Source organism: Hypanus sabinus, chromosome 14, assembly GCF_030144855.1.
Source record: "Hypanus sabinus isolate sHypSab1 chromosome 14, sHypSab1.hap1, whole genome shotgun sequence".
In the NCBI taxonomy this organism is placed as follows: domain Eukaryota; kingdom Metazoa; phylum Chordata; class Chondrichthyes; order Myliobatiformes; family Dasyatidae; genus Hypanus; species Hypanus sabinus.
This window is the reverse complement of record NC_082719.1, coordinates 50,727,920-50,752,766: the sequence shown is the minus strand read 5'-3', so window position 1 is coordinate 50,752,766 and position 24,847 is coordinate 50,727,920. Positions and strand designations below refer to the sequence as shown.

General features: G+C 37.8%; 1 protein-coding gene across 1 annotated transcript in view; it reads left to right on the top strand.

Moving 5' to 3' along the window:
• nfxl1 (nuclear transcription factor, X-box binding-like 1) overlaps nucleotides 1-24,847 on the top strand; it is a 98,839-nt gene that overhangs the window by 7,663 nt on the left and 66,329 nt on the right. The window contains exons 5-13 of the mRNA XM_059989147.1: nucleotides 1,133-1,311; nucleotides 1,399-1,560; nucleotides 2,545-2,645; nucleotides 3,326-3,440; nucleotides 5,339-5,463; nucleotides 9,831-9,953; nucleotides 16,618-16,708; nucleotides 22,978-23,098; nucleotides 24,132-24,291. Coding sequence (XP_059845130.1) covers nucleotides 1,133-1,311; nucleotides 1,399-1,560; nucleotides 2,545-2,645; nucleotides 3,326-3,440; nucleotides 5,339-5,463; nucleotides 9,831-9,953; nucleotides 16,618-16,708; nucleotides 22,978-23,098; nucleotides 24,132-24,291 — 1,177 coding nt within the window. The remainder of the gene's footprint in view (nucleotides 1-1,132; nucleotides 1,312-1,398; nucleotides 1,561-2,544; nucleotides 2,646-3,325; nucleotides 3,441-5,338; nucleotides 5,464-9,830; nucleotides 9,954-16,617; nucleotides 16,709-22,977; nucleotides 23,099-24,131; nucleotides 24,292-24,847) is intronic.

Here is a 24,847-nt window from a genome sequence, read left to right as displayed (position 1 = left end):
ATCATCTCTAGATTACCTAAAATACCTAATACAATGTAAATGCTATGAAAATAGTTGTTATACTGTAATGTTTAGGGAATATTGACAAGAAAAAAAACACTGTACATGTTCCTCTTGCTCACAACACAAGCAGCACACAAAAGAGACGCTGATTCTCCCGTGATCTTTATGTTCTTGAGGCTGTAACGCTTTACATAGCCAGCCATCCCTTACTAGCCTTAAACTCTTTTTCTCTCGCTCTCATCAACCCTGTCATAGTAGTGCTCATAGAGACTAAGAGCTTGTTCACATATAATTTGGCCATCGATGGGTATATGCTTCTGTGACATGTCCGCTAGCCACACAATTAATGCTTTGTCAGTCTTTGCAAGCACTTTACTATGAACCAGAGAGACAAATTTTGCTGTTGTAGGGGCAGCACTAACACTTCCATGAATTTCAGCTTCTTTCTGCTTTATTGTGCGAATACTCGATTCGTTCTTACCGACCTTATGGGCCACTTCGGAAAGCGACATGCCACTTTTCAAAAGATCTAATATTTCTACTTTCTCGGCAAGAGATAGCACTTTATGTTCCTTCTTAGCCTTTGAGGAATTGCTTTGACCACGTAATTGCTTCTTAGGAGCCATTTCTTCACAGCAACAAAGTAGCGAACAATCGAGATGTAAGGCGAGCAATGCTCGAGCAACGAATGCTGGAAGAACTCTTCTGGGTTTTCTTGATTCGTGGTTGGTTGAATTCGCTATGCGGCACTTGTGGATAAGGAGGGCTGACTGTATATGGACCAATCACTCAGAATTTTTATACACTGCTTGCAGGAATTTGTGTTGTTATCATTTGATGATATATATTCTAACAATCTTATGAAATGTATACTTCTATTGCAGGTAATAATATCAGCTTTACGAAATCTTTACCATTTAGGAAAATTATTTTTATTGGGTTCTGGGCTTTGAGTAATTCTATTTTTAATAATTTTGCAATATTATCCTTTTTTGGGTGTTGCATTATGAAACTTTTTATTTGTAATAGACAAGATATTTTAGTTCATTTTAAAACATGCAATAATGTTAGAAATAAATTTATGCATTTCAGATGATTCAGGAATTTTATTTTTTGATTTTCTATTTAGCCCTAAATGTAGACATCAATATGAACAATCTCAAACTCCGACAAGATACTACTGTTACTGTGGAAAAGTTGAAGATCCGCCACAAGATCCTTGGCTTGTTCCTCATTCCTGTGGCCAAGTTTGTGACAAAGACTTTAAGCCTTTATGTGGACACAAATGTCTTCTTTTATGCCATCCTGGTAAAGTATTTTAGAATAGGTGTATTGTTTTTGCAGTTTCAATAAACTTGGGCGTGATTCAGAATTTGGTTTATGTTTCTAACTTAGGTCCCTGCCCACCTTGTCCAAAGATGGTCTCCGTAACATGCTACTGTAAAAAGGCTAAACCAGTATCCAGGCGATGCAGTGCTAAGGGGTGGTCCTGTCAGCGTCCATGTGGTCGACTGTTATCTTGTGGGCAGCATAAATGTGAAAACATATGTCATGCAGGTCAGTGTTTTGAATAAACTCTACCATGAGGTTTCAGTAAACATGAGGATAACTTGTATAAACTTTGTTCAAGTAGAGCATTGTGCTTCCATCTTAGAATGCATCTGCTTTAATTTTAACTGGAAACAATATAAGGAAAACTTTTTATTTTTAACGTGTTTGTATTAGTGTCTAGTCTAAATGGGGCTTGGAAGGAAAATGATGATTGAAAATATCAGTTTCTATTTCCTTTTCTGCTGGACCTTGTGAGCTTAAGACATTAAATATATGAGCACATTTAAGTGATTTCTTTTATTCAGAAGTGTGATTTAACATCAGTAAGACAAATGATTTCTTTATTTTAAATATTTCCCCCAAACCAGCTGAAGCAGTAATAAATTTCTTTTGTGTTTATCTCCCTCTGATTTTAAATTACAATTGGACTTTCCTGTGGATGACTGAAGAATGGGTCATACTCTGTATAACTATTTAAGACTAAGATTTCGAAGTATTCCCAGATACTTCACTAGACCATTATCAAATAAAAATTAATGTCACACCAAATTAGTAGATATTAAGATAGTTAACCAATATCTTGGCTAATGCGCTAAGTTTTAAGAAGCATCTTATAGGAGTATGGTAAGGTGGTGCACTTTGGGAAGGGGATTTTTGCAGCTGAAGGGATAACCGCCAATACTTGGCAGGAATAAATTCAGATATAAGTAAGAGGCTAGCATAAGGAATAAATAATAGGTTGGTAGAAGTTTAAAAAATTCAGAAGTGAGAGAACTTTATTTTACTTTGATCTCTGTGCTTATTTAGTCTTTGTATTTATTTAATGTTTCTGGAAAATACATTTACCTAATTGTCGGACAATTCAAATTACCTGCTTGTTTTGTCAGTATGCAGGTTTTCAGAATTTATGTTGTCTTTCACCATGCTTGTGACTGAACAAAAATCACATGCTGTAGTTTGAATTTAGAAATTGCCCTCAATTTGTTTTAGGCGATTGTCCAGAGTGTCCTCGTGTCAGCTGGCAAAGATGTTTGTGTGGCAAGAAAACAGCTGAGAGGCTGTGTGCTAGTCCACAGTGGCAATGTGAAGAGGTAAACGGAAATAAGTTGTAACATATTACTTACATAAAATAACTTATTATTTATATATGTATATGTGTATATTTTCACTCTTTTTGTAATATATTGCACTCAGATAATAAAATATATACATATATTTAAGATTTTTTGGAAGTCATTGTATAATTAAAAACTGAAGGATAATTATGCTTTAATATACAATATTTTGTGCTTGGGTTTATGCACTTAATGCTCATCATTAGTTGCCCTCGAGAAAGCTTTGCTGAGCTATTACTGTGATTATATTGAAGGTATTCCTGCAGCACAGTTGGCTTGGAAGTTTCAGGGTTACGAAATAATAATTTTGAAAAGCATTGGACTGTTAATTTGAAAGAATAAAGCTAAACTATTGAGAATACTCATCATTGTTGGTTGATGTTCCTCATATTTAAGGAGGGCTGATTGTTAGCACTGTCCTGCTTGCCTTTTGGTATGAGTTCTCATTGGACAGTTTTCAGATCTTGTCTTCAGCCATATCTGTCCCTGATTACTATAGAGGAAAAAAGTAGATTTCAAAATGGCAATATTGGCAAATAATTTTACTGATTGATAAAGTGTTCATCATTTTCTGTTACTTATTTGAATGAGGTTCAGAATTGTAGCAGTATGTTTACATTTCCAAAGGGTATGTGTAACTTATTTTTATCACTCAGGTATGTAGAAAAACTCTACCTTGTGGTCATCATACATGTGAACAGGTCTGCCACAATGGGGCTTGTGGAAATTGCCCACGATCAGGATACAGGGTGTGTCCATGTGGAAAGTCAAGTATGTACATGCATTTAAAAAGTTTGTAATCTTGAAAACCTTTCTTCTATTTGTCATGTTATTTTGTTTAAATATTTTCTATTATTGTATCACAATTTAAAGTAAATTGTCTCACTCTTTTAATCCTCTTGCGCATCAGGCTTCTTTTGACTCATACTTCTTGACCAGAGGACTTGCATTGACTTCAGTAGGCACAAGTCCTGATTAGCTTTACTGGTGTTGAGCTGCACTGCCAGGATATTCTGGATTTTGGGAAAATTAAGGATTTTCCCTTGTTTCGACTGCTGATTTGTGTTCTATATGGTGAATGTTATATGAAACCATAGTGATTGATTGTTAATCAAGCCCAAGATTTGGACAATTTATGCACTGGTCCAGATTGAAATCCTCAGGGTATCAGGGCCTGAGGCAAGGGATAGTTCAGTTCAGCTCATTGCTCCGTGAGGTTTATTTGTCTATGCGCTGAACTGAGGCTATGACCTGCAACTAACGGGCTACTGGATCAGCTGCAGTGATGACTGGCTTTGTGTCTGTGTACTCACTTTTGTGAGCTTCATTTGTTTGCTTGCTTTTGTTGTTTGCATGATCTGTGTTTTTCCTGCACATTGGGTGTTTGACAGTACTATTTTTTGTGGGTTCTATTTGGTTTCTTTATTTTTTGGCTGTTTGTAAGGAGACGAATCTCAAGGTTGTACGTAGTTGTACATTCTTTGATAATACATGTACTTTGAACTTTGAACCTTTGTTTCTGCAAATAGTTGTTCCTTTCTTAATCTTCCCTTTCTCAAAAGTTCTTGAACTTGTTGGAAGGATCCAAATTTGATGCCCATCTTTCCTTGGTTGGGCAGAAATTTACTCCATTTAAGTATGAAGAATACCAATACATTCTCACGTTTCTTTCCCTAGTTGTGGACTCCTATTCCCTTTTTCTTTGACAATTGACTAAAACTGAACCAGACTGTTTGTAGATCAAATTTAACCTCAGTTAACTATCAAGATTATCCAATTCAATTCAATATCTGCCAACCTTTCTGCTACCTGGGCTTATTTGTTACCAAATGCTACATTCAGGAATTCGTATTTTCTAGAAATTTTAATTTGAATGCATTCCAACCTGGCCATCCATTCTGTACTCTTCCTCGGTTACAAGGTCATCTGAAGCTCATCTAACATCAATTATCTATCAAACTTGTATTCATTGAGCCTTATTGGTTCCCAATGAAATAATGAGGTGTTGCATCTTCATTACTTGCTGTTGCAACATCTTCACCTTAATGGATTTTAGTTAATGTCAGTTAGTGTCTACATTCACCTGAGAATTGATACACTTCCAGATTGCAAGATGTTATCGTGAGCAAGTTGAGAAGGTAGATGATTGCCACGCGATAGATTCACACATGTTCATTTGCAGCAGACAGATTGATTTATGAGCTGTACATCAAAGCATACAGTGAAATGCATCATTTGAGTTAACAAGCAACACACTTGTTAACTGTTGTGGGGGGAGCAGCCCACAAGTATTGCTGCATTCTGGCACCAACGTAGCATGCCCACTGCGTTTAATACAACACAAGCAGATACAACAGCAAAGCAAGCCTCTTTCCCATCAGAATTATGATGCCCTCCAGCAGATGGATTGTTGCTTTAGATTCCAGCATCTGCAGTCTCTTGTGTTTTCAGTTATTTTAGTTCAGCCTCCTTTGTATTACAAGAAAGTGCCAGGGTTTAAATGGCTTAAGTTTTGGACAAATGTCTTATAAAGCTATGGGTAAAAGTTGGCAATTAAGATATTTGCTATATGTTTCATATAATGATGTACAGTACTTCACTTTCAAAAAATGAAAGTCCTTTCTAAATTCCATCTTAAAAATTACTTTTTAAAAAATCTGTTCATCCAGAATCGGCACTGCCTTGCACAGAGGATATACCAACCTGTGGTGATACTTGTGACAAACAATTAGAGTGTGGTCTTCATAGATGTTCAATGCGGTGTCATCGAGGTCCCTGTGAGACCTGTAGACAGGTGAGATTTATTACTCTAATAATGTTTTGCTGCCAATGACGACTTTAAAAATACAACCAGCTTGGGGGAAAAATGTAAAGTTTCTTTATTCGTACTATCCATATATCCCAGAGTTGACCTGTTTTTATAATTAAAGTGAAGGGGGTCAAAATGATCTGATCTATTCCTACTGTTTTCAAAAGGGTGAGTCTTTGCTTACCTGATTAGGTAAGTTGAGTCAAGTGTATCAGAGTAATGTGGAAACCACAAAGTGCAGTCCTACCCTGTGATAGCCCTAAGTGTTTGTTTTGAGTTATTTGTAAGCATTCCTGGTAATTGATGAAAATGTATACACTTTGTTGCACAAGAAACATAACAGAGTATGTGAATTAAGATATCTATCAGCTGCTTGAAATTAAAACTTTTATGGCTATCATTAGGATAGGAATGGTTAAAACTATTTACTATTTTGACTTGTTTAGAGCACATTTAAATTCACTGAAAATTTCAAAGGTGTTTAGAAACCAAGTGATGAATGGAAGAGATTATTTTCATTTGTGTATTTGACACCACAGGATGTAACTTCAACTGTTATCTACTGTTATTGTTGTGGTTACTTGAAATGACCTGGAGACAAGACAATTCTTCAAGAAAATCAAACCTTTATTTGCAAACACAGGCTGAGGCAATCAATGAACTTGTCACCGAAAGCCCACCGAGCTCCAGTGTACAGCATTCTTTATAGTAATTTCTTATCTCAGTTACATTTCGGTTTCATTGGCATACCCAATCAAGTTTTAATTGCATATCATTTATATATGAATTAATTAATCGCTCTTGCCTAGCCTGCGGTGCACCACCATTATATTTCACCCGTTCGCATTGGGGCCTTATTCGTGGCCAAGATTATGTTTTCCAGACAACCTCCCTCACATTACATTCCTGCTCGCAGCATCCTGTCCGCCACCGTTATCTCGTACTAAACATAATACATGGGATACATCTCAGCTAATGGTGCTGCTAAACAAACAGGTGTTCTGTAAGTGCCATAATATGCAGCTAAGAGAGTCCAAAGTATCTAGTGAAAACAACACATAACAAAATGTGTCTAGTAAAATAATACATATTAATATTCAGTACCTAGAAGTGATTACATAGTATAGTAAATAGCTAATACATAGTGATTATATTTCAGGTATATATAGTGGTTATGTCAGATATATTTCTCAATATTATAAGCTGATTGCTTAGAAAGTAGTTTTCTCAGACATACTTAGAAAGCTGTTTTAATTCCCAAATTTGACATCCCAAAAGTGCATTTCGGCATCTGTGAGATGAGATACACAAGCAATGAGAATGATGTGAGATACAGGGGAAAGATGATTGAGACTTGCTTTAAAATAGCTGGAATGGCATTTATAATTGTATTGTATTTCATTAGTGTTTATTCAACAGATAACCTCGGTACTGTTCGGTGAGGGAAGGGGGGGTGAATAAACTGAGATTCAAATTGAGACGACCACTTCTTTCGAGAGGCAGGGTGCTTTTATTATGTTGTCACTCCAGTTGTGAAGTAGCTGTCCACTTGAGTTGGGAAAAGTGTTGTTAGAATTTAACAGATTGTTAGGTGTTGAAATGGGCAGGGAATATTGAAGTATGAGATTACATTTGTAACAAGATAAATAATGTGAAGAAAAATTGGAAGTGAAGTGTATTTGCAGATTCCTTTGGGAAAGAGAGGAGCTGGTAGTTTAACATTAAATTCCTTAATGTTAAAATTAGCCGGACAGGCAGCATTGGAGAGAAAATGAGTTAATATTTTGGGTCAATGTTTGTCCGTGAGAACAGTAAATAGAGAATAACTGTAAGCTTTTACAAGAACAAGCAGGAATGAGCAAAAGGAATCCAGTGGAATAAAAGAAAAATTAAAATAACTAAAGGAATAAAATACCTGAAAATAGGTCAAGGAAAGAAAGGGTGGTCTGGAGGATGAACAATATCTCTGTAGTATTTTAGGAAGAATGTAAAATGGAAGATGAGACCTTATTCCTTGACGGTACATTGAACTTTATTGGCCGTGGATGAACCAGGAGGTACATCTTCTGCTAAAGGCTAGATCTGTAGCAGTCAAGTCTGGCAACCCAGGCCTATACCAGAAAACCAGGTATGATTTACGGAGGGCTATTTCAAGGGCAAAGAGACAATTTTGAATGAGGTTGGAGGCGATACCAGATACATGGCAACTCTGGCAGGGTCAGCAAGATATTACTTCCTACAAAGCGAAACCCAATAGTATGAATGGCAGTGATGCTTCACTACCAGATGAACTCAATGCCTTCTATGCTCACTTTGAAAGGGAGAAAACAACTACAGCTGTGAAGGTGATTGCTGTACCTGATAATCCTGTGATCTCCATCTCGGAGGCCGATGTTAGGCTGTCTTTAAAGAGAGTGAACCCTCGCAAGGTGGCTGGTCCCGATGGAGTACCTGGTAATGCTCTGAAAACCTGTGCCAACCAACTAGTGGGAGCATTCAAGGACATTTTCAACCTCTCACTGCTATGGGCAGAAGTTCCCACTTGCTTCAAAAAGGCAATAATTATACCAGTGCCTAAGAATAATAGTAGGCTCCCTTAATGGCTATCGCCCAATAGCACTCACATTGACAGTGATGAAATGCTTTGAGAGGTTGGTCATGACTAGACTGAACTGCCTCAGCAAGGACTTGGACCCATTGCAATTTGCCTATTGCCACAATAGGTTAATGGCAGATGCAGTCTCAATGGCTCTCCATGTGGCTTTAGACCACCTGGACAATACAAACACCTACATCAGGATGCTGTTCATTTACTATAGCTCAGCATTTAATACCATCATTCCTACAGTCCTGATTGAGAAGTTGCAGAACCTGGGCCTCTGTACCTCCCTCTGCAATTGGCTTCTTGACTTCCTAACGTGAAGACCACAATCTGTGCAGATTGTTGATAACCTATTCACCAATCAACATTGGCGCACCTTAGGGGTGTGTGCGTAGCCCACTGCTCTACTCTCTCTATACCCATGACTGTTTGGCGCAAATAGCTCACATACCATCTATAAATTTGCTGACAATACAACCATTGTTGGTAGAATCTCAGGTGGTGATTCAAAGGCATATAGGAGTGAGATATGCCAACTAGTGGAATGGTGCCAAAACAACAACCTGGCAGTCAATGTCAGTAAGACGAAAGAGCTGATTGTGGACTTCAGAAAGTGTAAGACGAAGAAACACATAAATCCTCATAGAGGGATCAGAAGTGGAGAGAGTGAACAGCTTCAAGTTCCTGGGTGTCAAGATCTCTGAGGATCTAAGCTGGTCCCAACATATCAATGCAGTTATAAAGAAGGCAAGACAGCAACTATATCTCATTAGGAGTTTGAAGAGATTTGGCATGTCAACAAATACACTCAAAAACTTCTAAGGTTGTACCATGGAGAGCATTCTGACAGGCTGCATTGTTGTTTGGTATGGAGGGGCTTCAGCAGAGATCCAAAAGAAGCTGCAGAAAGTTGTACATCTCGTTAGCTCCATCGTGGGCACTAGCCTACAGAGTATCCAGGACATCTTCAAGGAGTGGTATCTCAGAAAGGCAGCTTCCTTTATTAAGGAACTCCACCACCCAGGGCATGCCCTTTTCTCGCTGTTACCATCAGGTAGAAGGTACAGAAGCCTGAAGGCACACACTCAGCGATTCAGGAACTGCTTCTTCCCCTCTGCCATCCAATTGCTAAATGACATTGAATCTTAGGACACTACCTCACTTTTTTTTAATATACAGTATTTCTGTTTCTGCACATTTTTCAATCTATTCAGTATGCGTAATTGATTTACTTTATTATTATTATTTTTATTTTAATTATTATTTTTTTCTCTCTGCAAGATGATGAATTGCATTGAACTGCTGCTTGTAAGTTAACAAATTTCACGTCACATGCCGGTGATAATAAACCTGATTTTTGAATAGAGTAGGAATCTTAAAATTGGTAATTCTGATCAGACACGTTGCTATGTTTGAATAAAGCATTATTCCAGGTTCCTTTTGGAGAAAATCGTAAGACCACATAGGAGAAGCATTTCTAAAGTTCAAACAATATATGAGCATTCTATGATTTGGATGTGAATTATGTGGAGTTTTACCATTTTATTTATAATGTTCAATGTGCAATAGAAAGCTAAATTATTAAGAAGAATATCTTGGATAATATAATTAAGAAACTTTTATGTGAATATCTTGTCTGTTCTACAATGAAAATGTTCTGAGAAGAAAAGCTTTGAGAATTTTCCTCTGATACAAAATTACAAGTTTTGTACAATAGCATGTTTGTATATTTTTAAAAAAACATTTCCAGGAAGTCGAAAAGCAGTGTCGTTGTGGAAAGCATTCAAAGACTTTGCCGTGCCATAAGGAATATCTTTGTGAAACAAAATGCCTGAAATTGCGAGATTGCCAAAGGCATCAATGTAAAAGAAAGGTATGATTTTGTTTTTTTTTATTTGGTGCTTATACTGTTGAAGATTTTACATATTGTTGATATCAAAACTGTAGTTACCTTTAACCTCAGATGTTAAGCAGGAGGGATGGAATTGATGCTTAAATGAAGATTACATAGGATGTATGGCACCAGTCTGCCCAACTAGTTCATGTTTCATTCAGTCTTCCTTTCCTTTTTCCTAATCTGTATCTATCAGGGCAGAAGTCTTTAACAAATTGGAAATCTGTGCGTGGAAGGTCATGTTTGACAAATCTTATTGAATCTTTTGAAGAGGTTACTAGGAAAGTTGACGAGGGTAAAGCAGTGGATGTTGTCTATATCGACTTCAGTAAGGTCTTTGACAAGGTTCCTCACGGAAGGTTAGTTAGGAAGGTTCAATGGTTAGGTATTAATATTGAAGTAGTAAAATGGATTCAACAGTGGCCAGAAGGGAGATGCCAGAGAGTAGTGGTGGATAACTGTTTGTCAGGTTGGAGGCCGGTGGCTAGTGGTGTGCCTCAGGGATCTGTACTGGGTCCAATGTTGTTTGTTATATACATTAATGATCTGGGTGATGGCTTGGTAAATTGGATTAGTAAATATGCAGATGATACTAAGATTGGTGGCGTTGTAGATAATGAAGTAGGTTTTCAAAGCTTGCAGAGAGATTTAGGCCAGTTAGAAGTGTGGGCTGAAAGATGGCAGATGGAGTTTAATGCTGATAAGTGTGAGGTGCTACATTTTGGTAGGAATAATCCAAATAGAACATACATGGTAAATGGTAGGGCATTGACGAATGCAGTAGAACAGAGTGATCTAGGAATAATGGTGCATAGTTCCCTGAAGGTGGACTGTCATGTGGACAGGGTGGTGGTGAAAGCTTTTGGTATGCTGGCCTTTAGAGCATTGCGTATAGGAGTTGGGATGTAATGTTAAAATTGTACAAGGTATTGGTAAGGCCGAATTTGGAGTATTGTGTACAGTTCTGGTCACTGAATTATAGGAAAGATGTCAAGAAAATAGAGAGTACAGAGAAGATTTACTAGAATGTTACCTGAGTTTCAACACCTAACTTACAGAGAAAGGTTGAAGAAGTTAAGTCTTTATTCTTTGGAGCGTAGAAGGTTGAGGGGGGAACTTGATAGAGGTATTTAAAATTATGAGGGGGATAGATAGAGTTAACGTGGACAGGCTTTTTCCATTGAGAGAAGGGGAGATTCAAACAAGAGGACATGAGTTGAGAGTTAGGGGATAAAAGTTTAGGGGTATCACGAGGGGGAGCTTCCTTACTCAAGAGAGTGATAGCTGTGTGGAACGAGCTTCCAGTAGAAGTGGTAGAGGCAGGTTTGGTATTGTCATTTAAAGTAAAATTGGATAGGTATATGGCCAGGAAAAGAATGGAGGGTTATCGACTGAGTGCAGGTCGATGGGACTAGGTGAGAGTAAGCGTTCGACACGGACTAGAAGGTCCGAGATGGCCTGTTTCCGTGCTGTAATTGTTATATGGTTAAATTGAGATGAGGAACTTTGTACATGTACTTCATTTTCATTCACCTTTTAAATAACTGCAGTTTACTTCTGATATTTTTACCAGTAAGTAAACTACTGTAAAACAGTTGCAAATTGATTATGGTTGAAAAGTTACCAAAGTGAGAAATATTGGAAGCAGCCATCAGATTAGGCAGCAGTTGTGCAAAAAGGAACAAATTAACATTTCAGGTCAAAGATACTCCTGAAGTATTAATTCTGCTTCTCTTTCCACAGACGTTGTCTTGACCTGTTAAGAATTTTCTATTAGCTAACAAGAGGAAATCTGCAGATGCTGGAAATTCAAACAACACACACACAATGCTGGTGGAACACAGCAGGCCAGGCAGCATCTATAAGGAGAAGCACTGTCGACGTTTCGGGCTGAGACCCTTCGTCCTGACGAAGACAAAGACCCTTCAAGACGAAGGGTCTTGGCCTGAAATGTCAACAGTGCTTCTCCTTATAGATGCTGCCCCCCAACGGAGCCACCCCACCTCCTCTGCCTACCTGCTTGACCTTTCAATGCAATGTGTATCCTTGGACATTAAGCTCGTCGCTGTAGTCTTCTTACAGCCCCAATTCAGTAACGTCCACAACGTCATACATGCCAATCTGTAACTATCCTACAAGTTCACCTACCGTATTCCGTATACTGCGTGCATTGAAGTATAATACCTTCTGTCCTGCATTCATCGCTTTTTTGATTTTTTTTGTCCTCTTTTACATTGCAATTCATCCTGTTAACAGCAATTTTACCCTATCATCAGCCTTCCTTTGCTAGCAGTCATACTACCCACGTGCACTGTTTGTAAACCAACTGCCCCAACCTGAGGCTATCGCTCCAGTTCCCATCCCCTTGCCAAACTAGTTTAAACCCTCCCAAATAGCTCTAGCAAACCTGTCCTTAAGGATCTTGGTCCTTCTCAGGTTCAATTGTAACCTGCTCATTTTGTACCAGTCTTACCTTCCCCAGAAGAAATACCAGTGGTCCAGATTTCTGAACCCCTGCCCTCTGCAGCAGTTCCTCACCATGCATTCAAGTGCCAAGTTATCATATTCTTACCCTCACTGGCATGTGGGATGGTAGTAATCCAGAGATTACTACCTTGGAGGTCCTGCTTTTCAGCTTTCTACCTAGCTCCCCAAAATCTCCCCTCAGGGCGTCCTCACCTTTCCTACATGTGTCTTTTTTTTTATTAGTTTTTTTATACATTTTCTACATAACTACAGATAAAAAAATCCCCAGATCAAAATGAAGGACATTGATACAGTGCAAAAATAAGCATACAATAACAATCTGATACAGAGAAAGATAATTGATAAAGCACCCAAATTGAAGACAAGTAAAATTAGTGTCCTCCCCAAGCCCCACAGCATAAAACAAAAAAAGGGAACTCCAGACCACCCACAACACAATATAGAGAATATAAATCAGGACAATCAAACCCCCAAACTGTGAATACACTTAGCAACAGAAGATATTAATGCCTACTACCCAAAAGAAAAAGGAGCTGAAAGCAAGGGACCGAAAAAAAAAATCCTTAGTTAGGAGGAAGGTTATGAAAGTACTCAATGAAAGGTCCCCAGACCTTATGGAACTTTAAGTCAGAATTAAGAATTGAATAATGAATTTTTTCAAGGTCCAAGCAGGCCATAATATCATTAAGCCATTGAGCATGCGTGGGCGAGGCAACATCTCTCCATCTAAGAAGGATTAAACGTCTAGCCAGGAGAGAGGCAAATGATAATATTCGACACTTAGACGAACTCAGATGTAAATCTGTCTCACCCCAGAAACCGAACAGAGCAATTAAAGGGTTTGGTTCTAGGTGGTGATTCAGAATATACGATAACGTTATAAAGACATCTTTCCAAAATTTCTCCAAGCGAGGACAAAACCAGTACATATGAATGAGAGAGGCCTCGCCCTTTTGCATTTATCATTAAGCGGACTGATGTTAGGGTAAAATTGAGATAATTTAGATTTAGACTTATGGGCTCTATGAACAATCTTAAACTCTTAAAGAGGCAATGGCGAGCACAAAGTGAGGTTGTATTAACCGTTTCATAAGTTTCATAAGATAAGGAGGTATTTAAATCCTGCTCCCATGCCATTTTAATGTTATCCACAGGGGCACGTCGTAAGGCTGCTAATTTATCTTGAATACTTGATATTAAACCTTTACCTAGTGGATTAATGGAAAGAAAAAAGTCCATAATATTTTTCTCAGGCATTTCAGGGAAGTTAGGAATTAAAGGAACAATAGAGTGTCTAATTTGGAGATATCTAAAAAAAATGAGCATTGGGCAGATTGAACTTAGCAGAGAGCTGTTGGAAAGAAGCGAAGCGATTATCAATAAAAAGATCTTCAAAATGTCAAATGCCCTTCCTATACCAATCATGGAATGCTGAGTTATATGTAGTAGGTAAAGGTGATTATGTACGACAGGGCTGGAAACGGAAGAACCATGGAAACCATAAAATTTCCTAAACTGAGCCCATATACGCAAAGTGTATCTAACAAGAGGATTAACTATTAATCTGGACAAACTACTAGGGAGTACAGAGCCAAGAAGTGCAGAGATAGATAGTTCTTTAGTGGAGCTCAACTCCATTGCCACCCAATTAGGCACTTGGGTTGGCCATGGAAAAAAGACCAAAAGGTAGCACAACGTATATTGGCTGCCCAGTAATATAAACGAAAGTTAGGTAAAGCCATGCCACCCTCTTTTTTAGGTTTTTGGAGGTAGACTTTATTAATTCTAGAGTGCTTATTCTTCCACAGATATGACAAAATAATAGAGTCTAAGGAATCAAAAAAAGATTTAGGAATAAAAATTGGGATTTATTGAAATAAGTATAAAAGTTTAGGGAGAACATGCATTTTAACAACATTAATACGACCTACCAAAGACATAGATAGAGGTGACCATTGTACCAGACTCTGTTTTATATTATATGCAAGATTGGCAAAATTTTCACGAAAGAGATCTTTAAACTTCCTTGTGACTGTAATCCCAAGATAGGTAAATTGATTATGGACTACTTTAAAAGGGAGATCACGAAATGTTAATTCTTGTGCTTCTTTATTAATTGGGAAAAGTTCGCTCTTATGTAAATTAAGTTTATAGCCAGAGAACTGGCTAAACTGGTCAAGAAGTGAAAACATTGGAGGTAAGGATGTAGACGGATTTGAAAGAAAAAGTAATAAGTCATCAGCATAAAGAGAAACTTTATGCTCAACACCCACTCTCCAAATCCCGGTCAATTCAGGGCAGTTTCAAAATGCTATCGCCAAAGGTTCTATAGACAAATCAAAGAGAAAGGGACTTAAAGGGCATCCCTGACGGGTGCCACGTTTGAGATTAAATAACTGGGATTTCTGAAAATTAGTTAAAACAGAGGCAGTAGGACACAAATACAGCAATTTGATCCAAGAGATAAAACTTTGACCAAAGTCAAATTTTTCTAAAACTGCAAAAAGGTAGTTCCACTCTATACGGTCAAATGCTTTCTCCGCATCGAGGGAAATAACACATTCAGGAATCCCAGTTGGAGGTGAATATAGAATATTGAATAGACACCAAATGTTAAAAAAAGGGAGACGGTTTTTAATAAAATCAGTTTGGTCATCAGAGATAATAGAGGGAATAATAGTTTCTAATCTATAAGCCAAAACTTTAGCCAAGATTTTGACATCAACATTAAGCAAAGAGATCGGCCTATATGAGGAACACTCTGTTGGGTCTTTACCCTTTTTTAATAAAAGAATAATAGATGCCTCATTAAAAGAAGGTGGCAATTTGCCGCAATTAAACGAGTTAGATAATCCTGAGAATAACTGAGGAGAAAGAAGTGAGGAGAATGATTTATAAAATTCTACGAGGAACCCATCATGTCCAGATTTCCCTGAGGACCTACATGTGTCTTTGATGCCAATAAGTACCAAGAATTCTGGCTGCTCAGTCTCCCTCTTTAGAATGTTATATACCTAATTTGAGATATCCCTGACCCTGGCGCATTAACATCTGGGTGTCTATCATGTCTATTCCTCTATGGAGTCTCCTATCACCACTGCATTCCTCTTCACCTCTCTTTTCTGAGCCACAGCACCAATATCAGTGCCAGAAACCCAGGTGCTGCATCTCCCCTTTGGAGGTCATCCCCCTCAACAGTATCCAAAATAAGTTACTTGTTATTGAGGGGAACAGCCATAGGGGTATTCTGCACTGGCTTCCCATTTTTCTTCCTTCTCCTGACAGTCACCAGGTTGCCTGCCTCCAGCAACCTCCCTGTAGCTCCTATTTATCACTTCCTCAGTCTCACGTATGAGCTGAAATCATTAAGCTGCAGTTCCAGTTCCTTAAGTTCTCTGAGGAGCTGCAGCTAGGTGCACCTGGTGCATATGTGGTTATCAAGGAGGCTGGAGGTCTCCCAGACTTTTTGCATTTCCCACACACATAACAAAACTGTGGCCCTGGGGCCATTCTCACTGTAAAAATTTTGTCCAGACGAGAATAAAGAAACTAATCAGGTACTTGCCTCAACCAAGCCTGATGAGCCAAAGCCACTCTAAGACTGACTGTCTCACTCCAAATGACTGTTCGGCTTGCCTTTCATTTTTCGCCCTTCCTAATTCCATTCTTTGATTGGCCACAGTCGAGCTCCAAAAACTGCTGTGAAGTGCTGCTTTTTAAATTTTCAAACACCAACTTAAGTGGAATTGCCACTTCTTCTCATGCTTCATTCAATAATTGGATGCAGTCCAAATCTGAAAACTCTGTGAAGTGCTGCATTTTAACTCTTCAGCCACTGCCTTAAGTGAAATTCCCTTTACTTGTTATGTTCCCATTCTCTGGGTGCAGTCCAGCTCCAAAAACTACAGTGAAGTGCTGCCTTTTTAATCTTCAATCACAGACCTACTTCTTGTGCTCCTGTTCACTGACTGGCACAGCTATGAATATAATGTTCCATCCTACACAGGTTAATGTCTTCAAACTAATAAATATTAAGAATTTGAAAGAATTAGAGACTTTGCTGTGTAATATTTTGAACTTTTGTATTGTGTCCTGACCTTTACCTGTTTTGTGAAGACAATAACTCTTGTTGTCATTTTGCATCCTTTTCCTTTAGTGCTGTGCTGGGAATTGCCCTCCTTGTGATCAAAGTTGTGGTCGAACTCTTGGCTGTAGAAACCACAAGTGCCCCTCAGCCTGTCATAGAGGTAATTTTCTCAAATTTGTTACATTTTGTTTGAATGCAATTGCATTAAATCATGAAAAGTGCACAGAATTCATGCTTAATATATAGTGTCACCAGGTTGTGGTTTAACCTGATTGAATGTAGGCTCTTCTACATTCAGTCAGATTAAATGAAAACCTGGGGATGCCATTTATTTAACCTTTTGTGCGGCCCTCCTCCAGGTTGTCTATTACTAACCCTTATCTTTTACAAAAGTTAAGATGGGATTTGCTTTAACTATTCATTCTGGTAGAGCTGGTAAAAACAGAGTAAGAGGATGAAGTCTGAACATCTTAGACTTCACATTTCTTTTCAGGTTGGAAGTAATACATTTAAATATCACACTAGTAGATAAAGGAATACTTTTTTAAAAATTCACTTTATGTGAGGAAAATGATGCATGCACCAACTGTGGTGAAGCAAGTTTGTTCTTTGCATTAATGGAAATAGTATGATTTTATAGTATAGTGTCAAAGTTCTAAAGTTGATTTTGATTATTTTCAGATAACTACCGAGCAACAAGTAAACAATGGCTTTGTTTTTGTGTTTGAAAGCATTTGTTTCAAGTATATAAGTGCCCATAAAAAATATTCACCCCCTTGGAAGTTTTCATGTTTTATTGTTATACAACATTGAATCACAGTGAATTTAATATGTTTTTTTTTGACAGTGATCAACAGAAAAATACTCTTTTCGTATCAAAATGAAAATTGATCTCTACAAAGTGATCTGAATTAATTAAAAATATGAAGCACAAAATAGTATTCACCTCTTTCAATTCAGTATTTAATAGATTCACCTTTGGTAGCTGTTATAGGTCTCTATATCAGTTTTGCACATTTGCACACTGCAATATTTCCCCATTTTTCTTTACAAAGTTGCTCAAGCTCGGTCAGATTGCATGGGGATCATGAGTGAACAGCCCCTTTTCAAGTCCAGCCACAAATTCTCAATTGAATTGAGGTCTGGACTCTTGACTTAGCCACTCCAGGACATTAACTTCGTTGTTTTTAAACCATTCCTGTGTAGTTTTGGCTTTATGCTTTGGGTCATTGTCTTGTGAAAACAAGTCAACTCCCAATTCTCAGTTCTCTGGCAGACTGCATCAGGTTTTCCCCAATGGCTGTACCCCTTAACAACAGGTGCTTCTGTAGACATAGGAAAGAAACATGAATGGTAGTTTGTCTCCCAGGTGACGAGGTCCAGGATGTTTTTGATTGTGTCCATGATATCCTGAAGTGGGAAGGTGAACAAGCCAGAGGTCGTGGTATTGGTACCAGTGACATAGGTACGAAAAGGTAGGAGGTCCTGAAAACAGACTACAGGGAGTTAGGAAAGAAGCTGAGAAGCAGGACCTCAAAGGTAGTAATATCGGGATTGCTGACTGTGCCACATGACAGTAAGTATAGGAACAGAATGAGGTAGAGGATAAATGCCTGGCTGAAGGATTGGAGCAGGGAGCAGGGATTCATATTTCTGGATCGTTGGGACCTCTTTTGGGGCAGGCATGACCTGTACCAAAAGGATGGGTTGCACTTGAATCAGAGGGGGACCAACATCCTGGCGGGGAGATCTGCTACGGCTGTTGGGGAGAGTTTAAACTATAATTGCTGGGGGGGTGGTGTGGGAATCGAACTGAAGAGACAGAGGAAGGGGCGGTTGGCTCACAAATGGAGAAAGCTTGTAGGCAGTGTGAGAGGGAGGATAGGTGGGTGATGCGCTCAGACTGATGGTTTGAGATGTGTCTATTTTAATGCAAGGAATATCGTGAGCAAAGTGGATGAGCTTAGAGCATGGATCAATACTTGGAGCTATGATGTTGTGGCCTTTACAGAGACTTGGATGGCCCAGGGATAGGAATGGTTACTTAGAGTGCCAGGCTTTAGATGTTTCAGAAAGGACACGAAGGGAGGCAGAAGAGGTGGGGGTATGGTACTGCTGATCAGAGATAGTATCACGGTTGCAGAAAAAGCATGAAGGAATTGTCTATTGCGTCTCTGTGGGTGGAAGTTAGAAACAGGAAGGGGTAAATAACTCTACTGGGTGTTTTTTTATAGACCACCCAATAATAACAGGGACAACGAGGAGCAGATAGGGAGACAGATTCTGGAATGGTGCAGTAATAACAGGGTTGTCTTGATGGGAGATTTTAATTTCCCCAAAGGCAGTTGAAAATCTAGTCAAGAAAGAAATAAAATCTTACAAAAGGTTCAAAAAACTAGGTAATGATATAGAAGATTATAAGGCTAGCAGGAAGGAGTTTAAGAATGAAATTAAGAGAGCCAGAAGGTACCATGAGAAGGCCTTGGCGAGCAGGATTAAGGAAATGCCCAAGGCATTCCACAGCTTCTACAAGTATGTGAAGAGTAAGAGGATAAGACGTGAGAGAATAGGACCAGTCAAGTGTGACAGTGGAAAAGTGTGTATTGAGCTGGAGGAGGTACTGGAGGTACTTAATGAATACTTCCCTGGTTTGACTTTCCCAAATATCAACTCACACTTATCCATATTGAAATCCATTGCTACATCTCAACTCACTTTCCTAATTGATCAGGACCCCCTTGTTATCTATGATAACTTCACTATTATCAATACCTCTTCCTTCATGTCATTTGCAAGCCTTGTGCATCCTCATCCAAATCAGTTATTTAAAAAAAACAAATAACAGGATTCCTAACACTGATCCCTGTGGCACACCACTTGTTGCTGGCTTCCATTCTGAGAAACAACTTTCACTACTCTGCATCCTTCCCTGAGCCAGTTTTGAATCCACTTAAGTAACTGTCACTGGATTCATGGGACCTAATCTTATGGAGCACTCTACCATGCCCGATCTCGTCGAAGGCCTTGCTGGAGTCCAAGTAAACAACATCGACTGCCGAATCCTCATCTACCTCTTTGATAACCTCTTCAAAAATAAGACTCAATGAGCAAACATTGAAAACCATTTAGCATTCACAAACTTTGCAAAAGATAATGAGCTTGGAAGTGAGGCTGATTGTGAGAGCAGTATATTCAAGGTTTGAATTTGGGAGGAAAGGGATGATAAATGACTCATCCCAGGAGAGAGATGTTAGAAACACCAGTTAATCTGATTGGAACAGATGAAGGATGTTGGATAGCCAGTATTTGGCATGCAGATAAGGGTAAACTGAGGAAGGAAATGAAGGAAGATGGGAGACAACCCAAGGAATATCGGAATTTGTGATTTGGGCTGAGGAAAGCTATAGCAATTTGGCCTGAGCTTGAGGAAAGAGGGGAATAAAATCATCAGAGATTGACCTAAATGATCTTAATCTTGATGACAAAACAGTTGTCTTTGGGCTCTTCTGGTATTGGAGGTAAGAGTAGAGTTGTTGAGTGGGAATGGTTTTAAAGACCATAAGATCTTTCTGATTAAAAAAAAATTCCAACGGTAGCTTTGCAGTAAATTTGACTTTGCTATAATGTCAAAAGAAACAAATTCTGCATTTCCTATCTTTTTGTATCTTGATTAAATTTAGTTAATTGGACTGACCTTATAAGTTTTAAACATGCTCTTTTTCAAAATCAGATTGAAAATGAAAAAGGTTACTTCGATGAAAAAGGTTATTTCTATGGAAAGTGACCTAGTTCAACATTGATATAGGTCATCTTTTCAGATGTGGAAAATGGCACATACAGAAAATGTTGAAGGGATATGTGTTCCAAACACAAATACCGCGATTGAGTGAGGTTTTTGTAATTGCCATTTAAACTTGACAATAAGTACAGTGGTTTTGGTCTGCTATGGTTGAACTTAGAGACCATTTCTTCATTATCCCTTTTCCTTGTGCCAAGACTGTGGATGTAGTCTTAAGTTTGTGGTTACAGGCTTATATTTGATCTGTATTTCCTGCAAGTTTTACACTAAGATGGGTAGGTTTAGCATCTAGCAATATGAGGGATCCATTTGTTTATTAACTGAGTATGGGCAAATTGCAAGGCTGTGATTTATGTAGTATTCCCTACTTGTCTTTGGGAAAAGGTGACGGTGGGAGCCATAGACCACCTGCAGTCCTCAGACTGATGGCATTTTCCAAGTGTTGTTGAGTGAGGAGCTTTAGGGATCAGATATGGTGATGCTGAAGAGTTGGCCATAGTACTTGTTCCCTAAGTCCATTTAAGATTCTCATCATAGTGATCTCTAGCTTGTTTATGGTAGAGAAAATATGTGATGTTATTACTGTAAAACGTCAAGAGCAGGTGATTAGATTATTTCCTAGTGCCGATGTTTAACAAGTAATCATCACTACACAATCAATGCATAACGTTCGCTTTGCTGCATGTTTTCATTGCTATGAAATGGTGAGTAGAATTAAACACTATGACTTCACCCATTTGCCTTGGGCCTGTATATCCTTAGTACCTTCTCTCATTATCTATTTAGTTTCTATGACTGTTTTTGACTGTATGGCAGCATTCCAGGAATTTTCATCCAATGTGTTGGGGTAGGACTGTATAACTCTGTTCTTTTTCACCCTTGAATCTTTTCCTTTGTGCATCTGCTCATCTCATCCTAAACTGGAGCTCAAATTAGTGTTATTTTCTGGAGTCTGATGTTGGACATGGTAATTATGCGGCCATTCCAGCAGAGCTGTCTGTAACTTGCGCCTCCACCAGGGGGATACTGGCCTGGATTTTCTGCCTGTAAATTTGGAGGATTTTGCAAAGATGACGTTGCTAGTCCTTTTGAGCTACCTACTGTATATGTTCAAGTATAAGCGTATAAGCAACATATAAAATTGCAGGATTACCACTGGGTGTGACTGAGTTTTGTGCCAGGTTTAAGGTCCTGATTTATAGATATCGTTTTCCTTGGAAGTTCAAAGGCTGTGCTTGCACATTGAAGTGGATGTTGAATTTCAGCGTGGAAATTTACAGCACAAAAAAAGTCATTCCACTATGTCCTTGCTAACTTAACTTTGCCTTGTACCATTTTTTTATCATTTGTGTCCACAGCTTACATTATTGTACATTGTTTTTAAATGCAATGAGGGCTTACATTTCCTAATGTTCATTCAAGGCTCTAAATACTAGGCCTGGATTCTAACATTATTCATAATCTGGGTGAATAATTCTTCCCTCCATTACAGTCTTGCACTTGAAAGCAATTACTTAAATCTATCGTAGTTAGTTTCATGACCCTTCTGCTAGGGAAAATATTTCTTATCCAGTCTAATTTGTCACCTAAATTTTACACATCTCAGTTTAATGTCCCTTCAGCCCTCGTTCCAAAAAAGTAAAACCAGACTAATCAGTCTTTCCGGATGACTGAAGCTCTTCATTCCTCACAGACTTGGTATGTACTCTCATCCATACCTAGACTATTACATTCTCATTGTAGTGTGACAGTAAAACTCTAATGATCTGCTGTCTGGATTTTTGGACATCTCCGTAGTTCAGCATCTAGTTCATTGTGACCCTGGTACTTGTGTTTTCTTGGAACTGACTGTTCTCTAGTAAATTTATTATTGTATTGTGTAATATCCTTTTTTTAATAGAAGTGAATTAAAACAGTTGGAAATCTGCTAGTTCAGCACCATGTTCTGATTTTACAGTGTATTCCTTTAGCTTAATTTGTTTACTTAACTTTTTGGAATAAAACAAAATGCCTACATAGAGGTAGCTTCTGCATTATTTTGGAGGGGGGAGGTGTTTGTTCCCAAAAAAGCAGCCTGTTTCATGATTTTCAATTATGTAAACCTGTTGACTATTGCAAGTTGATAAAACATGTAAGTTCATTGAACATTCAAGTTTATTTGTTTACATTTTCTCATATAAATTCTGTAAGAGTGAATTTTTTTAACCTGAACAGCTGTAACACGGGGTTCCCTGTATTTTGTTGATGTTTAGAAGGCATGTACTTAAGGTACAAACCTTTTTTTGAAAAATAAGAAATGGCCTTACTTTTTGGAATTTATCATCAAATGCATGTATGTTTTCTAAAACTACTTTTTGTTACAAACTACTCTCCTGTACTATTAATGCAGATTGATAACAGGAACTTAGTATAAGTTTAAAAAAAATGATTCCATACCTCAAATCTGTTAATATTAAGAGTGTCCTTCATTACCTTCTAATCCAGAGGTAGAACAAAGTAAACATCTTGAATCGAGGAAAATGTGAGGAAAGAAGTGCATTTTAATTTTAATTACTTAATTAAGGTATAATTGAATTGAACCTGCCATTTAAGTTAATTTTTTTGTTTGAATATATCTTTCAATTTCCTAGGTGCTTGCTACCCATGTCCTGAGACCATAGAAGTTAAATGTAATTGCAGTGCAACTGTTCTAATTGTGCCCTGTGGCAGAGAACGCACAACCAAGCCTCCAAGGTGCAAAGAACTATGCAGGTAAGTCTGATATATCGAGGAATATTGAATTTATTATTTCGTATTGTAATATTTTGTATTCGTGTTCCAGCTAGAAAAACATTGGAAGAGAAATGTTAAACCTAGCAGTGCTGTTAGGAAATGTTTGTAAATCAAGCTTGTGAATTGCTGTTCCATAAAATCTACGATGAGGTGTAAGGATAGTGCTAGAATGGCTTAGGACAATATTGTAATATAGTTTCCTCAAAAAATCTGTTTAACTTGGTCAAGATTTTAGTGGAACCATATCTATATTCTTTACAAGACAGGCTAATACAATGTTGGATTAAAACAGCTTGCTTGTCTTTTTGGATTTGAGTTCCTTGATACTTAAAATTCATTCAAATGACATTATTATGAGGATGGAGATCTTGCCTGATATTAAACACTTAAAAAAATGGCAGTTTGAGATCCTGCTCAGCTGTAAAAACATTTCATGTGAGGTAGTGTTCTTTCCCACGATCACCTGCATCATTATTTGCTTCTCAAGTTATGACACATGACAATTGTTCTTTGTAAGTTCTTTCTCTAGGGGAAAAAGTGATTTGTTTAATTGCTGTTGATCTATTCTTGTTATTTGAAATTAAGGAGTAGAAATTTTGCAGATGTTAATTTGCTTTAAAATTTGTAAATGTTCTAAATCATTTAAAATATAAGTCTTATACTTGAGGTCCATATTTACTAACGCTGTATTATAAAGATCAAAAAAAGTCAGAATTGGCATTATGTTCCCAGAAAGATGAAGAACTCACCCAAACCAAGGATACCAATTAGTATTGCATCAAAAGTTGCTTCTTAAGATTTATTTATCTGGCCTCGGTCTTAAGACAACCCCTCCAATCTCTTTGTTCTTTTATTCCAGTCAGAAGTTCTTAATATTACAAAACTGTAAACCAAACAAACAAAATTCATCAGTACTGTAGAATCTTCTGTCAAGTAACTTTTTGATAATCACAGGAGATTTTAATCTTTTATGTATTCCATCTGAAGAATGTCGTCTTATGTTTCTTTTCAGGAAGCCACCCACATGTCATCACCCAAGTAGAGAGAAACATCGATGCCACTTTGGTCCTTGCCCTCCATGCAAACAGCCCTGCCAGAAAACACGTACCACATGTGCTCACCTTTGCCCTGATCCATGTCATGATGAAGTGCTGGTTAAGCAAGAAAACTCTGTAAGAATATGTTGTCAATATGTGGAATATAATTTAAAATATTTTATAAGGTTTATAATTCATATGGATACAATAAATGACCCATGATGAAAAAGTAGGAATATTTATTTCAAATGATTTTTGCATGTGTTCTTATTAGTTGATAATGCAGATTTATTAGTTTTATTCTAGTCCATGTTCTAGAATACAACATAACTAGAACAACTTTGTACAAAGCAAATTTACATATGAAATACTTTTTTTTAATAGATAATGCTTGATGGTTTTTCACATAAACTTTATTTGCATCAAAGCCTTAACAGGAAATAACTAGCCTCTTGTGTTTGATTCATTAAAACAGAATGAATTAGAAAATAAATCTTCATCCAATTACCCTGGTGATTTAGCCTTTTCCTGTTTCAATAAGTTCTTTATCATATTTGACTTCAGTCAAATTGCAATTCTTACTGCAGCAAACCTTGCATTTCTCCACTGTGTGCACAAGATTCTTCAAGAAGTGTAAGAATGTTGTTGGTCAGGCAAGCAGCATTTGCAACCTTTCATTGGTCCTTATTCT